The sequence below is a fragment of the Hyperolius riggenbachi genome, chromosome 2 (genome assembly GCF_040937935.1).
Source record: "Hyperolius riggenbachi isolate aHypRig1 chromosome 2, aHypRig1.pri, whole genome shotgun sequence".
Taxonomy (NCBI): Eukaryota; Metazoa; Chordata; class Amphibia; order Anura; family Hyperoliidae; genus Hyperolius; species Hyperolius riggenbachi.
Window position 1 is genome coordinate 236,968,325 of NC_090647.1, and position 17,967 is coordinate 236,986,291.

The following is a 17,967-nucleotide window of genomic DNA, read 5'->3' on the forward strand; positions in this document are numbered from 1 at the left end:
ATCACTGGTTCTCCTTCTGATCTCCCCTATTGGCTGGGTAAACAAGTAGAGAATTACACTTTTTTAAAAAATCGCATCTGTAGTGAAAGCATGCCTTACATTGTGTCAAATATATGGTGACAGGGTCATCACAAAGTCAGTGGATTGGAAAGGCCTTGCTTTGTAGTAACTGACAGGGTTAGACTGACACTGCCACATAAAAAATGAGTAGTGTAAAGGTGCCCATACATTAGTAAATGTTTACTCTTTATCCCAGTCAGATTCAATACTTATAAAGAGATAGATGCCACAATGTGGCTGCCAATTATAATTTTAACTGATTTCTGGCTGAAGTGGATCAAAACAATTGATCCTGAATGGTGTAATGGTTAAGGGCTCTGCCTCTGACACAGGAGACCTGGGTTCGAATCTCAGCTCTGCCTGTTCAGTAAGCCAGCACCTATTCAGTAGGAGACCTTAGGCAAGTCTCCCTAACATTGCTACTGCCTATAGAGCGCATCCTAGTGGCTGCAGCTCTGGCGCTTTGAGTCCGCCAGGAGAAAAGCGCAATATAAATGTTATTTGTCTGTCTGTCTGATCCAACATGCTGGAAATATATTGCTCAAAATGCGTCGGACAACAGGCCTGAACGACCCCCAGCCGGTCTACCCCTATGTGTAATGTGAACCAACCGGGCCCATGGTGAGTGTGGAAGTGGTGCCTAGCTCTCCTGTACACTGACTCAAACCTCCTATGTCTCGTGTCTTCTCTTCCTTACCGCCGGACACCTGTACCATGTGACCTGACAGCATGTACGAGGTCAAACATGTGCCATTAGGTCAGAGGGTACAGGTGCCTGGCAGAGATAGGCACAGGACACTGGAGTAGCCCTGCCAGCGGACAGGTGAGCTAAGCACCACTTCCACACTCACCATGGGACTGGGGGTACACATTATATGGTGTAGACCTGGCAGGCCTGGTAGGCAGAGATGGCTGCACAGAATTCCAATAGATTACATGCTGTAATCTATTGGAAATCTGTGTTCAGTGTGTATCAGGCAATAGATCCCTCTCTGATCAGATCTGATCAGAGAGGGATCTATATAAAGATCAATTGTTCTGCCCATGGAGTAATGTATGGGCATCTTAAGTCTTTTATCATGGTTACTGGCAAGTGAGATAACACTTGTTTGTACTTGCAGCTGTTTTCCAGAGGAAAAATAAAATAGTGATGATCAAGCCAGATGTTAATTAACTCTTCTGGTATAGCATTCTCTTTAAATGTTATTGAATTAACACAGCTGTGTGTAAACCGAGAGCTTAAACATAAAATAAACGTTAACATTTATTACTGTGGCAACTTACTTGTACTACTAAAGTAGCTTTGTGCTTCTTGCTGTACATAGTTGGCTGGAATCCAACAGTAAGCAAAGTCCCAGCACTGCCGAGTGGCAACAGTTCTCCGGATTGTGGAAAGACAGAAAATTCCACGTCACTGCCGGGTAGAAAGTATGCACTGAAAGGCTCGGGGTACCTTGGTATAATGATACAAACATTAGCATGCAATTGGGTTTTGCATAGGAACAATGTAAAATGTAGCACAGTACTGGACAAAAAAAAATACATCGAGATTATGTTGAAGCAATTTCAACAATAAATAATGTTGCAATATCTGGGAACATTTTTCTTCCTACAGCACTGATTAGCAATATAGAAATGTCAGCAGCAAACTGAAGTTCAATCTGTCATTGCAGGTTGGACTTAAATAACATTACACCTATGTCATCCTACATTTGTGCTCCCTGGGAAATAAAGAAAGGTCAAACACCTTAAGCAATTGGTGCAATAGCGACAGTTAAAAGGACCCCAGGCAATTTATAACACCTTTTCTTTTTCTTTAAGCCACCCATCCATCTGAAATTGTTGTAGGGTATGAACTGGATTATATTTTGTGCAACACTTCTATAGAGATAGAGAAAACATGGGGAGGGTGATTCACTGTAAAAGCGAGGATGGCGAAAACTGTGTACATACATTTACTAAATAATAACTTTTTCTTCCTTTTTTGTTTTTTTATCTGTATTTTTCTCTCTTCTTATACTTTTATGTTCTCCTGTGATTTTTGTATGCATACACCTTTCTTTTTATTTGATGTTCAGATTCTTCTTTACGTCCATCTTCTGTTATTTTATTCTTAATTTCCTCTATTCTTCTACTGTTACTTGCAGCCCATTATGCGCCATCTGTCCCTGCCACAACAACTCATTACAATGATAAGAATGCCAATAAGTAGGCATTTTAATTTTTATTAGGGGCTTCCTATTGGTTGGCATGAACCCTATTCTCACACAAAACCCTAGTTCCCAACACCTAACCTTATCCACCCCCCCCCCCCCCCCCACACACACACACATGCACAAACACTCTTCCTGATGCCTAACACTTTACCACCCCCCCCCCCCCCCAATATACCCTGCTCCTGACACCTAGCAAGTAACCATCCCACCGGTCACGCCAAAAAAGATATACACAGCTAAATATTGCAGGCGCCCAAACCACGCAAGTAAAGAAATGAAAAACCCAGCAAAAATGCTAAATAAATATCAGGCACCGCCGTGCCCCCGGATTTCCGCTTTGGCACTGGCTTGCTGATATTTAAAATGTAAGTCAATGGCGGCGCCTGATTTGCCTTGGAGCCACATGTGCCTGATTTGCCTGATACCAACTAGTGTGTCTGGGAATGCACAGTACGTAACTGTGCCTGAATGTCTGCAGTTAGCAAAAGACAGACCAGTCTGTCATGTGATTCAAGGGAAATTAATTCTTAACCAAACCCAAAATTAACAGTGCAAATAATGAAAGCAATCAGGTTTAGTGTAAATTAGAAATATTATTTTTGGAGATAAATATTTCAAAGTGAGTGATACTTGATGTAGCTGTTTAGCCAACAGGCTTAATATCTGCACATATTTGATAAATGGGCCTGTTTAAAATGGTGCAGGATAGCGGTAGTAGAATATCGGTAAATTTAAAGATATTCTACTACTTCATTCACATAGATGCAGGGACCACCCACTATGGGAGCTGCAGTTACAAATAGTGGGCTCAAAGCACCATCTATTTGTAGCTGCAGTTTGCATAATGAAGGCCCCAACACCAGTTATTATAGCGGGCGCCGGGCGCCTTTTTAAACAGGGTGCTGTCTGCACTATTTTCAGCTGCTCCATTAATATCCATAGAGTTTTTCATTTCCTGCCAAGGGAACAAATGTTTACTCCTACTTCATTTCAACTGCTAACCCTTGAAAAGGAAATATAACCACATGTGCATTCTTACTGATATTTATATTTTCACTAAGGGAATATTTGGTCTCTTCCTGTCTCTGGGACCTACATAGCTTCAGTGTGAGACATAAAGGGAAAAAAAAAAGTATACTTCCCTGTTGTCTCTGCCATGTTGGTGAAATGTATCCATTTCCTGTTTACACAGGAAGTGAGGGAAATATTGTAAGTGCAAGGAGTATTAATGACAATAAAAACTCAACAGAAGTTCTAATTCCTTTTTCTCACTTTTTTTTTCCTGGAGCTAGGCCTCAGAGAACCCTACTGCTGTTGTTGCGATAATATGAAGCACCAAGGAAAAAATAATTTTCACTGCATAAGTCATCAGTTGTCTGGAATCAGGATTCATTTAAATTGCTAAAGAACCATTTTGGATAATAGGATTTCTTCCTCCATTTAATTGCTCCTTTCGACCTTTAACAAGTTTTCACTGCGAAGCATAGATATCCAAATTACATAGAAACAAAATAAATACAGTCGTGTTTAATGTCATAATCGCAATCTAATCCTTTCTGGCAACTGAAATTAAATTCATACAAATAGCCAACTCCTGTGCTGTGACCTAACCTTCACAAATCTTTGTCAATTATAAAAATGACTTCTGCTGTAAGTGCCTATTAAAATCACATTTCATATACAGTTATCCATTGTACTGCATGTTCCATTATTGATTTATCTGCACTGAACAATTTAAAGTTTTAATAAACAAACAGAAAACTTGTAAATCATTATTTGTTTTCTAAAACAAATGACGTAAAAATGATTGTTTTCTCTTAGCTACAAAGAAAGAAAAGAAAAAAAAGGATAAAGAAATATGAAGTTCTTTCCTCTTCTAACAAAAAGTTTTATTGCCTGACTTTGGAGCTCATCTTCTAGCTTTAATAATGTCTAATTTCTAGGTTATACACCTGGAGTGCATGTACCTTTTACTCCCTTGTCACTGTGTGTTTATTGTACTGAGCCATCAGCCTAGAACTCCGACACCTTAATCTCACCAAAAGCCGGCAATTAGAGTCTTATCCCTGAACACAGCACTGTTACCACCCTAAAGTCCCCAATATATGATTCATAGCCTATCCCTGATGCATAGCCCTTACCTCCTAGTGGCTCTTCAGTGTTGATAAGCACCATTCCTTCTACCTAAACCTAACCATTTTCTTGGTATGTAACTAACAAATTATCCTTGAAGTCTAACCTTAAAGAGGAACTCCAGTGAAAATAATGTAATAAAGTGCTTTATTTTTACAATATGTATAAATGATTTAGTCAGTGTTAGCCCATTATAAAATCTTTTAAATCCCTGATTTACATTCTGACATTTATTACTGTTGGCAGGTGATGTAGCTGCTGCATGCTTTTTTTTGGCAGTTGGAAACCGCAGTAAACAGCTATTTCCCACAATGCAACAAGGTTCACAGACAGGAAACTGCCAGGAGTACCATGGTCCTTAGAGTGGGAGGGCTTGTGGGAGGGCTTTCACCACAATATCAGTCATACAGCGCCCCTTGATGGTCTGTTTGTGAAAAGGAATAGATTTCTCATGTAAAAGGGTATCAGCTACTGATTGGGATAACGTTCAATTCTTGGTCACCGTTTCTCTTTAAAGAGAGCCCGAGGTGGGCTCAAGAAATGATAAAAAAAGTAGGCTACCTAAACCTTGGGGCTGATCCTACAAAGTTTTTTAGACAGTCCCTATTCAGTGTTCAGCAGGGTCTTGTAAACAGTGCTGTTCTACCCTCAGCCTTTCTACCCCTTCCCAAGTGCTCTGTAGTGTAATGATGCTAGAGAAGTCTGCAGAGCCAGTTCTGCTCCATCAGAGATGGACAGAGTGAGGGTAATAAGCTGTGGCTGAGAGCACACTCATCTGTCAGTTTTCTATATGTGTTTTTCTGTATGCATTTCTGCACACCCTGTATGTCTGTATGTGTGAAAAATGCACGTTTTATCACAGAAGCAAATGTAATTGATAGAGAAAATGCGTGCAGTGCTTCACTGCTGTCTGTTTTTATATGCATGGGGAAAACACATTCAAGTGCACACTAGCCAATAGAATAACATTGGTTCACAGTTTAGAAAATGGAGGGAGGGGGCTACATCCAAAGTTTTGCAGAGGGCCCAGTGATTTCTAATTATGCCCCTACATTAAGCCGGTCATAGTGGATTCAGAATTACTTATCTGCATATGTATTCTTAACAACTCATTCAAATAGTTAATGTATAGTGATTGTTGTTTATTTGTGTTGCATTTATTACATTTAGTGGTGAAACTTGTAATCTTGTACTTCTTCAGGCACCACTAGCCTTGTGTATTTTTTTTTAGACTTTAGTAGGATTATATTATATCAGTGATTAGGGCAGAGCATACTTTTTAGCTTAAAAAAACGTTCAAACTAAAGAAAACCCTGGCAACAGATGCAATCAGTTTAGCTTGGGTTAATGCACCTTAGCATTTTAAATGCATTCTTAGGGGTGTTACGAGAGATACCATTTACTGGACACCAAATTAAAAATGAAAGCCAGGGAGTTAAAATGTGAAGAAAAGCGATCATTTCTTAATCTATTAGGCTGGGTTCACATATGACATAGTGTGAAAGGCTGCGTTTTTTGTCATGTTTTATGTTAACGTTGTGTGCGTTTTTTGTGCATTTTACTGCGTTTGTGATGCATTTTTCATGCGTTTTGTGTGCGTTTTAATGCGCTTGCGGTTCGCATATACAAAACAAATATGCGTTTTCCATGAGTTTTTATATTTCCATTTATGCAAACACTTGGAAGACAACAGGAAGTGGAAATACAGCAAAGCAACATTATTTTTAGGGAAAAGATGCATGGAAAACGCATGAAAAACGCATAACATTGTGTTCCCATTGACTTTCATTATGTGCGTTTTTTATGTGTTCATCAATACCATGCAACAAAACCAGCGTTTTTAAAAAGGCGGGTTTGAAAATGCATCGAAAACGCATATGCGTTTTTATATGCGTTTTTTCCTGCGACCCATAGACTTCCATTAGCGGCAGCCTTAGTACTGAGAAATTAAACCGCCTTCCACAATTTACGTACGGTTCAATCATACCAACTTCATGTATAAAATGGAGAAAATGCAAAGTTCACAAATTTACCCCGACATGGATGAGTTGGGTTGAAATTAAATCTACACACTCTTATAAACTGTATGTAGATCCTTGGGTAAAATTCTACTCACTATTAGATTTGTTTTGCTAAATATTGTATCTTGAATCTTCCATCTCACCTGCAACAGGGTAGTAGTTTGATATGTATATGAGAGGTTCTGTTAAAATGCTTAACGTAATAGTACCTTATAGACGTGGTGTGTTATCCTAGGATTAAGGAAGAGATTTTTCGGCCCCCTCAATCATTCTAATAGTTCATTACAATGCATGTTGGGTTTACTATGCGATAGTTTGGCCTAGACTATGTAAGATTGACAAGGAAATTATCAATAATAATTATTAGTTATTTAACATATGTACACAGCTTTTTTGCTATTGTCGTTCAATCAGTTTTACTGCAAAAGTTTTTAGATGCTTGGACAATTTTGTACCTGTTATGCAACATTTGAAAAGTGATGATTACTATGCTGCGTTTATGAAATTTTTAATAAAGAGCTTTTGTCAGAAAAAAAATTAAGGGAGAAAGAACTTTTTTCTTTCTTACAAAGTACATTAATTCAGTATATTTTTTTGAACATAGCTTGTACCTGACTGATTAGGAACCAATAAATGTAGATAAGCAGTACATGGTTATCGCCCCACCCTGAAAAATGCAGACGTGCTTACAAAAGGTTTTTAAAGCAAACTCGAGGTGAAAATAAACGGATGAGATAAACAATTGTATTTATCCTCCTAGTCTTAAAAATGAGCTTTTTTTTAGAATCCAACTGTTGTATTTTCTGAGTATCCGCTGAAAAAAAATGTTGAATGTTGTATTGTCTCATATAACTAATACACTCTTTCAGTGTCCCAGAAGTTAAAATATATGAACTATTTTTTTTATCTATCCCAGCACTAAGAAGTTGTTCTCTTCCATGAAAGCATTTTATGGCTGCAATGCCTTATCAGTGAGGGTTAGGCTATCATCTGACTCGATCCCAACCAAATATAAACTATCACTTGCATACCTGATGTTTAACTTTCCCTGGCAGAAAAGGAAGAAAGGAAACACAGCATAGTTATTTGTATGTTTGACACTGTACATACACATGTCTATCTCATCAAGTCACATGTCACCTTGGGTACTCAATGAATCCTTCACTATACAATATGACAACAAACCTACCTTGTTTGACTGGACAGTCGAAAGCCAACAACAGACTCTTTGTTTAGACCAGCTGCTTCAATTTGTATGACATCGTCCACATTTGGTTCAGAGGCAACAAACTGTATGGGGAACTTCCAAATGCCACCAGTGACACTTTGTACAACCAATGTGGCTGAGTGTCTGAAAGAGAATGATATTGCTCATCAAATCACCACATCTCAGTATATCTCAATCATTTATTGTATGACCTTTTGATTCTCAAATGACACCTTCACACACTTGTAAAGGTGCAATTTTGCGATCAAATCACATACTGTATTCAGTAAAATGACTGAAAAGATATTCAGTTTTGGAAAAACACAAAATTATTTTAATGCAATGACTCTATATGATGGATTAGAAAAATACAATTCTTGAAAAGGAGAAATTTAAGGGTTTCCTTATAGCCCTGAGAAGAATTCTACAGAGTCTCCTGAGACTTTATGGCTTGAGCGCTTGAGAAAATGAGTTCCAGATAATGGTTTTAGACAGCAGATTAAATGATGTTCAGTGGATTCCAGTCCAATTCTCAGGGCTTTGGATAATTATAATTGATTCAAAAAAAGTTTTACATCTCAAATTGCAACTCAGTTTTGTACTATCATAAGAACAATGTTTTAACTATTTATTTTCAACCACTTAAGTACTAGCGGTCTCTGCCCCTTAACCCCTTCCACTCGTATGTCCCGCATAGCGGGACATTGCGAATTTGCCGTTCCTGTCGTATGTCCCACTATGCAGGACATTTTTTTTCAGCGGCGGTTAGCAACACATCTGGCCCCCAGCAAAGCCCGATCTCCGTCTTCATGTTCAGTGGGCATGTAAGACTACATGCCCACACAGATGGTACCCCCCTCCCCTAAACCGGAAGTGCACTATCAGCGCTGGCAGGAAGTGGCAGAATCAATTCTGCATTTTTGTTGCGGATTGTAGCTGCTTCTCTGCAAGGTGTTTTTTGCAGTTTCCTGGCAGATTCCTGGCAGATTACTTCTTCCACAATCCTTGCTGATCCCTTGCAGGTTCTTGCAGATTTCTTGCAGATCCCTTCTTGCAGATTCCTGGAAGATCCCTTGCAGGTTCCAGGTTATTTATTAAAGATTCCTTGCAGATTCCTTACAAAGTGGAGCAATGGCATCCTCTGCAGCAGGTAAAAGAAAATGACAGCGGCTGAGGTGGCACAGCGGATTATGGAGGACAGTAGCAGTAATCAGATGTGCAGGATTCTGGTGATTACAGTGACTATACTGTCACTGATGACGATGATGATTACTAGAGTGATGACACTGATATCGACGAGGCTGATGAAGGTGGGGAAGTTGCTGAAAGTGGGGAGGCTGCTGAAAGTGGGGAGGGTGATGGTGATCACAGAAAATGGGCAAGCTTCTCTTCTACCAGTGACTGCTTGCTGCATAATTTTCCCTTTACTGTGTGTAATGCAGGGGTACAACTGCCTGCAGCTAATGTTACAGAAACTGTCAGTGAGTTTTTTGAGCTTTTTTTTTTACACCGGCCCTATTACAAGAAATTATTAATGAAACAAATGATTATGCAAAGTGGAAGTTAGAAAATAAACCTCTTTCACCCAGATCCATCTGGAAGAGCTGGACTGATGTTACTATGCAGGAAATAAAGGCATACTTTGGAGTAATTCTTAGGATGGCACTGCAAGAAAGGGGATCTATCCAGGATTTTTTCTCAACTCGGTGGATCAATTACACCCCCTTTTTTAGTGATATTTTTTCTCGCGAGCGATTTAGTCATATCCATTGGATGTTACATGTTTCTCCACCCATCAGTGGTCCTGAAGGCCCTCAAACTAGGGGTTGCAAGGTCAGGAACTTGACAGAGCATATGAAAGAAAGATGCAAAAATATGTTTGTACCCCATAGGAATGCAGTAATTGATGAAAGCACAATTAGTTTCAAAGGAAGATCAAAGTACAAGATGTACAATCCTCAGAAACCAAGCAAGTGGGGGCTACGAGTGTTTTCTATGGCTGATTGTGAGACTGGATTCCTCTTTGCGTTTGAACCATATTATGGATCTGCAACTACGGAAAGCTGCCAAGGCCAGACTTGCCATTTTCAGCTCGTATTGTCCTTCATCTTTCTACAAATCTGAAACAAGCCACTCCTGGACATGGATACCATTGATCGATTTTATACCAGTCACATATTGGCACAAGAGTTACTAAAAGAAAAAATTCACATAACAGGAACGGTCATGCCCAATCGTAAAGGTCTACCAAGTGAAATAAAAAAATTGAAACTGAAGAGTTGTGAAGTTCGTGCTTGGAAACTTGGCAGAAGAGATGGTATTGGCATGGAAGGATAAGCGTATTATACACATGCTTAGCACTTTCTACCCTGCTACTACAACAACACAGCAGAGAAGAATGAAAGGTAGAGTGACTGAAAATGTTGAGAAGCCCACAGCAGTTGTAGACTATACTAAACACATGGGAGCGGTTGACCGATTTGATCATTATACCAGTTGTTACTCGTTCAACAGGAAGTCAATGAAGTGGTGGAGGAAGACCTTTATTTGGTTGTTGGAGCTGGCAGTACTGAATAGCTTTATAATTTACAACCAGTTGCATCCACATGAACCAAAGGATCATATCAGCTATCGCAAGAACCTCATTCTTGAGGTGGTTCGCGAACAACGAGCCTCTAGGCCTCAGCGGAGATATGGCCGCCCTTCTTCATTGGACGTGGAGGAGCGTCTAAATGGCATCCAGCATTTTATTGCTAATATGCCCAATCGAAACACCAAAGATTGCACAGTGTGCAGTGACAGGAAGACACCAGGTGGCAGGGGAAAAACCACCTATTTTTGCGAAACTTGCTCACGCAGGCCAGGATTACACGCAGGAAATTGCTTTAAAGTGTACCATACTTTGGTCAACTTCTCTGCTACCAGCCAAAAGAAGATACCAAACTGTCCAAATAAGGTATGAAATTAAACGTTATAATGTGTTCTTTAAAATAAGATATACCATGTTACTGTGTTACGTTCCATGTAAGAATGGGAGAGAGAGTAAAATGGAGAGTGCATTTCTGTAAAAAAAAAAAAAAACACTCCGAGTAGAAATGACTCCCTTTAGGAAAAAACTCAGAGTGGAAAGGGTTAAGGACCAGAGACCGCTGGTACAGAAACGGCGTAATTCCAACGGATAACGACAAATCACCGCACATACCCATCACAATCGCTGCACATCGGGGACCTGGGCCACCCACTCTGCCGTCTCTATGATGTCAGAGTTTTTGTGAGCGGGTCAGGAGCAGGTTTCATTGGCTCCTGGCCCTGTCTTTGAAATCTATGCCCTGCCAGCCAGGTAACCACCAAAACAGGGCGTAGATTTCAATCACTGCGGTCCTAAAGTAGTTAACGGAGGTCCAGATTAATGAGCCTATTGTTGGATTTAAGCCAAAAGATACAATGTATAAGGTAGCAACATATTAATGACATCCGTTTTTTCCTATCCAAACTTCAGATATCAAATCTCTAAATACTTAAGCAAATGTAAACTCTATGGCTTTACATTGTTTAAAAGAAAATAAATATGTCAGCTTCCATATGTCTCTTACCTCAAGCTCCCTTTGGAGATAGACAGGAAAAAGAACTAGACCTTTCATAGGAACATGATAAATGGCCTAAGAATCATCTTAAGCATTCACTATATATTTTGTGCATAGGGTTGCTGCGGTATACTGCAGCAACCCTACTACATTTGCACAAAATAATTGTTTGATTGTGCATGGTAGCCCGGTAATCATACCATTTACTATCTTGTTTCACCAGTTTTCAGGGGGGGGGGGGGCACAGCGGTGGGCACACGAAGAGTGTTGGGGATGGGACGTAGTGGCGGGAGCACAAACAGTGGCGGGGGTAAACACTTACTCACATCACCGGGATCCAGCATGTACTACTTAGTTCTTCCTGTTCATGCATTCTATCTCCCTTTAACAGCTTCCAGGGGTGCTTACAAGGAGATGGAACACACGAACAGGAAGAGGGAAGAAGTAATTAGTGCACGCGTGCTGGATCCCGGCGATGTAAGTGTTTGCCCCCACTGATGTGTCCCTCCTCCCCTCCACCTGGCTACCTATACCGGCTGCACTTATTCCTGGCGACCTATACTGGCTGCACCTATTCCTGGCTCCTTGTACTGCGGGCACTTATTCCTGGCTACCTATACTGTGGTTACCTATTCCTGGCTTCCTATACTGTAGGCATCAATTCCTGGCTACCTATACTGTGAGCACCTATTCCTGGCTACCCCTATTCCTGGCTACCTATACTGTCTGCACCTATTCCTGGCCATCTATAACGGGGGCACCTATTCCTGGTTACCTATACTGGCAGCACCTATTCCTGGCTACCTATACTGTGGGAACCTATTCCTGGCTATCCCTATTCCTGGCTACCTATACCTGCAGCACCTATTTCTGGCTACTAATACTGGGGGCAACTATAGCTATTTACCTATACTGGATGCATCTATACCTGGCTACCATACAGGGGGAGGAGGGTGAAGAAGTGGAGTTCTGTAAAAACAGTGCCGGAGATTTGGGCGCAGCCGGCACCGCCATAGGCCTTAATAGGAGTTACGGCTATAGCGGCACTCACTGAGTAATTTGAGTCGCCCTTAAAAGACAGATCACAAATTACTATAAAAACACTGTAATTTGGCCGCCACCAATAGCTGGAAGCCAAATTATATTTTTCCCCACAATCATATGTATGCTGAGGGAGTGGAGCACATCTACCTACCATACTGAGGCGGGAGGGCACATTATTTAATGTAAGGGGGATGCCTAAGTCCAAAAAATGTAATATACCGTGGTATTTCTTATACTGTTATCATACCGTGAATATTCATACCGCTGCAACCCTAAAATGTAGAATGGTTAAGAAAATGTCCTGCTGGTGAGAGATGCTTTGTAATTTCTGTCATCCACAAAGATTTAGATATCATTCACATGTACAGGTAGTCCCCATTCAATAAACGAGACAGGGACTGTAGGTGTGTTCTTAATCTGGATCAGTTCTTAAGTCAGAACATTGTGCCATCTCTGTCACCTGTACTTCCTCAGTGCCCCCTGTTCCCATGTGCCTTCAGTGTCCCACCTGTGCCACCTCTGCCCCACCACCCCACTGTGTCACTTCTGCCTCCACTGTGTCTCTCCAAGTTGGAATAGAGCATACTTAAAGGACACCCGAGGTAAAGTAAAAGAATGAAATAAACAATTGTATCTATCTTCCTTCCATCTAAAAATGACTTTTTAAGATAGTCCTCAGTTTTATTTTATGTTTAAATCTACTTTTTAAGTTTTAACTGTTTTATTGTTTTTTCTCAATGACACATTCATTGAAGTAAGCCAGAGCTAAAATGTATGAACTATTGATCCTTTTTGTCTCTTTCCTGCTCTCAGAAGCCATTTTCTGCGAGGAAAGTCATTTATAGTTAAAATGTCTTATCAGTGATGGTCACACTGTAGTCACTTCCTGTCTGGACAGAGTCAGCCACTTACATACCTGATATTTAGCGCTTTCAGGCAGAGAAAGAAACAAAGGAACACAACATAGTTATGTGTGTGCTAGGCACTGTACATACACCTCTATCTCATCATGTCACATGTCACCTCAGTTATCTTTTAACCATTGGAACAGAAGGAGGGAAAAACATTGAAAAGAATTACATGTTTGAGTACTTACTGAGACTATAGTTAAGGAGTGATTCAAAGAAATGCAGAGCAGTACTTAATAACAATAGAGAGTCACATCAGTGGTGCTCACCGTCAGGTCATGATCACGCTTACGCGTGGATTCACGACCATTTTGACGCATTCCGCCTCGGACACGCTAAGCCGTGAATAGATTTTCAACCACGAAAATCTACTTCGGCTTCGCGTGAATGCGGACAGAAATCCGTGAAACCCGGCGCTGAAGTCGTGGTTTGCGGAAATGCGTCAAACTATGCGGAAGTGACACATTGCAGGCCAATCAGAGTGCCCCAGCCAGGCCCTAGCAACCAAACACAGGAGGGGAGCTATGCCCTCCCCTCCTGAATATAAAGCGGCGGCCATGATGGAAAAGCTCTGTCCTTGCTAGACTGTGGTGCTGAGAGGATTATCTCCAGGCCATTGTTGTTTGAGCAAGTGCATTTATTGTGTTAAAAACAAAGCGTTTTTTTTTGCTAACACTGCTCTTATACTGTACACAGTTAGCTAGTCAGTGAGTGAGTGCTGTAGTTAGTTGTAGTCAGTGTAGTGTAGTGGGAGTGTGGGAGTCTAGTGATTATTTAACTGTGTGTAGTGCAGGCAGGTTCAGTGCTGCAGTGTAGTCAGTGTAGTGGCAGTGGGGATTATCTGTGTGTAGTGCAGGCAGGCAGGTTAGTGCAACTGCAGTGTTCACTTGCATATTCCAGTGACAGTTATACACTTGTACTATTTGCAGGCAGCCAGTCACACCGCCGGCGCCGCCACTCTCTGCCAGCGCTGTTCATTCATTCTGTCAGTGACCTTGTGCTGTGCCCAGTGCCCACTGCTCGCTCGCTGGCATATGAGCATCTCATTACACAGTGTGACATCCTTGTGTGCCCACTGCATCCTTCAGTGACCTAGTTGTATATCCAGTGCCCACTGCTCTGCCCACTGCATCCTTCAGTGACCTTGTACTGTGCCCACTGCATCCTTCAGTGACCTAGGTGTATATCCAGTGCCCACTGCTGTGCCCACTGCATCTTTCAGTGACCTTGCACTGTGCCCACTGCATCCTTCAGTGACCTTGTACTGTGCCCACTGCATCCTTCAGTGACCTAGTTGTATATCCAGTGCCCACTGCATCCTTCAGTGACCTTGTGCTGTGCCCACTGCATCCTTCAGTGACCTAGTTGTATATCCAGTGCCCACTGCTGTGCCCACTGCATCCTTCAGTGACCTTGTACTGTGCCCACTGCATCCTTCAGTGACCTAGTTGTATATCCAGTGCCCACTGCTGTGCCCACTGCATCCTTCAGTGACCTTGTACTGTGCCCACTGCATCCTTCAGTGACCTTGTACTGTGCCCACTGCATCCTTCAGTGACCTAGTTGTATATCCAGTGCCCACTGCTGTGCCCACTGCATCCTTCAGTGACCTTGTACTGTGCCCACTGCATCCTTCAGTGACCTAGTTGTATATCCAGTGCCCACTGCTGTGCCCACTGCATCCTTCAGTGACCTTGTGCTGTGCCCACTGCATCCTTCAGTGACCTAGTTGTATATCCAGTGCCCACTGCTGTGCCCACTGCATCCTTCAGTGACCTTGTACTGTGCCCACTGCATCCTTCAGTGACCTTGTACTGTGCCCACTGCATCCTTCAGTGACCTAGTTGTATATCCAGTGCCCACTGCTGTGCCCACTGCATCCTTCAGTGACCTTGTGCTGTGCCCACTGCATCCTTCAGTGACCTAGTTGTATATCCAGTGCCCACTGCATCCTTCAGTGACCTTGTACTGTGTCCACTGCATCCTTCAGTGACCTAGGTGTATATCCAGTGCCCACTGCTGTGCCCACTGCATCCTTCAGTGACCTTGTACTGTGCCCACTGCATCCTTCAGTGACCTTGTACTGTGCCCACTGCATCCTTCAGTGACCTAGTTGTATATCCAGTGCCCACTGCTGTGCCCACTGCATCCTTCAGTGACCTTGTACTGTGCCCACTGCATCCTTCAGTGACCTAGTTGTATATCCAGTGCCCACTGCTGTGCCTACTGCATCCTTCAGTGACCTTGTACTGTGCCCACTGCATCCTTCAGTGACCTTGTACTGTGCCCACTGCATCCAATGATTCATTACTAGCAACATGTCTGGCAGGGTTTCGCGGGGTGAGAGGAAAGGGAGTTCAATTGCCTCAGCCACTTCTGGGACTGCTCCACGTCCAGGGAGAGGACGCCCAGCTGTACGTGGTCGTGATGCAGCAGAAAGGGGGGCAGCAAAGCCTGGGCCGAGTCAGCGGACGCCATTGTCCAAATATTTTAAAGTTTCTGGTCCCCGTGTGGTGGTTGAGCAAATGGAACCTGACGTACTCATGGACATCATGACTTCCTCCCAGACCTCTACTGTGAGCACCACTCCAAGCAGCAGCAGCAGCCAACGTCCCACGCTTGTTGTGACATCCACCCCAGCACCCACTGGTCAGCAGCCCTCCCAGGATGACAGCGTTCTGTCCCTCAGTCCGGCTTCTGGGAACCTGCTGATGCAAGAAGCTCAGGATTTACTGGGGACTGATGTGGCAGAGATTGAGATCGGGCCACAATCACAAGCGTTGTTGAGTTCTGGTGATGAAGAAGAGGGGTCTGTGTCTGGGGATGTAGGGACAGAAGAGGAGGCGGTGGAGTCAGAGGAAGAGCTGGATTATGAAGATGCTGCTGATGATGACGACGTTGTGGACCCTAACTATGTGCAGCCTGCTGAGTCCGTGGAAAAATGGTCAGAGGCAGAGCAGGATGACGAGTCACCTCGGCCTAGGCAAGGATATCGCCATATGTCAGGCAGGGGCAGGGGCATCAGCAGCAGTGGGCGTGGAGGAAGTAGACAGGACACTGCTTCAGCCGGCACCACCACCATGCAACCCCCGGCAACTATTACCACACATTGTTCCGCTGCACCCTCTGCTAGTGGGGGCCGCAGTAAATTAAAGTCACCAGTGTGGGATTGCTTTGAGGAATGTACTGATGACAAAAGGTATGCGGTGTGCAGGTTATGCAGCAAAAGATTGAGCCGTGGGAAAAGTCTGAGCAAGATGGGTACCTCATCCCTCCAGGGCCACCTGAGAAGCCGCCACTGCCGCGAGTATGCGGAGTTTAAGAGGAAGCAGGCACTGCTGGCAGGGGTTCCTGAGAGCAGAAGGCCCACCAGCGCAGCAGCATCATCCCTCCCTCAGGATCGTGAATCCCCCACAGCAGCAGCAGTAGTAGCACGCAAGCGCTCTTCCACCTCGGCTACTCAGGACACAGACATTGAGGCTGGCAGCCAGTGTTCGTCTCTCTCCTCTGTCTCCCCTGCATCCCAGCGTCGTCAGACCCTGCTGAGCGACACCTTTCAGGGTCTGACCAAGCCTCTGCCTCCAAGCCACAGGCGGATCCGCAAACTAAATGGCTTGCTGGCCCGGGCCATGGCATCACAGCTGCTTCCCTACTCCCTGGTGCAGGAGGGGAGCGCCATGCGGACGCTGCTCCAATTTGGCATCCCCGAGTGGCAAGTCCCCAGTCGCCACTATTTCAGCAGGAGCGCGATCCCAGCACTCCACAAGTTTGCGGTGGAAAACGTGGCCCGTTCCCTGGACTACTCTGTGGGCAAGCGGGTCCACGTGACCATGGACTCGTGGAGTAGCAGATTTGGGACAGGTCGCTACCTGTCCTTTACGGCCCACTGGGTGACACTGATGGAAGGGAGGGAGGACAAGAGCGCATCAGCCCAGCTAGTGGTGCAACCACGCGGGATCAGGGGGATGCAGAAGGGTCCTGTCACGACACTCCCTCTGCACCCGGAAAGCAAGCCCGCCTCGGCAGCAGCAGCGCCAAGCCTCGGCACTGCCAAGCCCTTTTAAAATTGGTGACCCTGGGGAAGGAGAGGCTTACGGCCACCAACGTCCTGGCCGCCCTCAGGAAGCAGGAGCGGAGGTGGCTGACCCCCAGAGGCCTGGAAGTGGGGTATGTGGTAGCCGATAACGGAGCAAACCTGGTGGCAGCAGTGCAGCAGGGAAACCTCCAGCACATCCCCTGCTTGGCCCACGTGCTCAATCTTGTGGTGCAGCGCTTCTTGCGCACCTACCAGGGGATGAGCGAGCTGCTGCAGGATGCCCGGGCGGTGGTACGCTTTTTCCGCCTGTCAGCCACTGCCTCTGCACTCTTGTCCACCTTACAGCAGCAGTATGGAAGGCCACAACACCGGATGATCATCGACATGCCAGTTCGCTGGAATTCGACTCTGGCCAGGTTGGATCGGCTGTGTCAGCACAGGCTGGCTCTTAGGGCCTACATGCTAGACCCAAGTGTCCCCAGCAACCAGCAAGTCCCCATGATTACTGCCACTCAGTGGACACTGATGCAGCAAGTATGCCTGGTGCTGAGTCCCTTCCTGGAGGCAACCAAGATGGTCAGTGAGGAGCGGGCCTCTGTGTGCCAGTGGGTGCCCTTGGTTTGTCTACTGGAGCAGGCAATGGACAATTTAATTGAGCGTGGGGATGAAGCCCTGAGGCAGTTGGAAGAACAGGAGCAGATGGCAGCACAGTCCAGCTCAGAGGAGGGCTCACAGCAGGTAGTGGAAGAGTTGGAGGT

At 44.1% G+C, this 17,967-nt stretch overlaps 1 protein-coding gene across 1 annotated transcript in view; it reads right to left on the reverse strand.

The window, feature by feature from the left end:
- CFAP47 (cilia and flagella associated protein 47) overlaps positions 1 to 17,967 on the reverse strand; it is a 730,879-nt gene that overhangs the window by 31,160 nt on the left and 681,752 nt on the right. Inside the window, exons 63-64 of the mRNA XM_068268343.1 lie at positions 7,620 to 7,781; positions 1,345 to 1,513 (exon numbers count right to left, since the gene is read on the reverse strand). Of these exons, the coding sequence (XP_068124444.1) occupies positions 1,345 to 1,513; positions 7,620 to 7,781 (331 nt within the window). The remainder of the gene's footprint in view (positions 1 to 1,344; positions 1,514 to 7,619; positions 7,782 to 17,967) is intronic.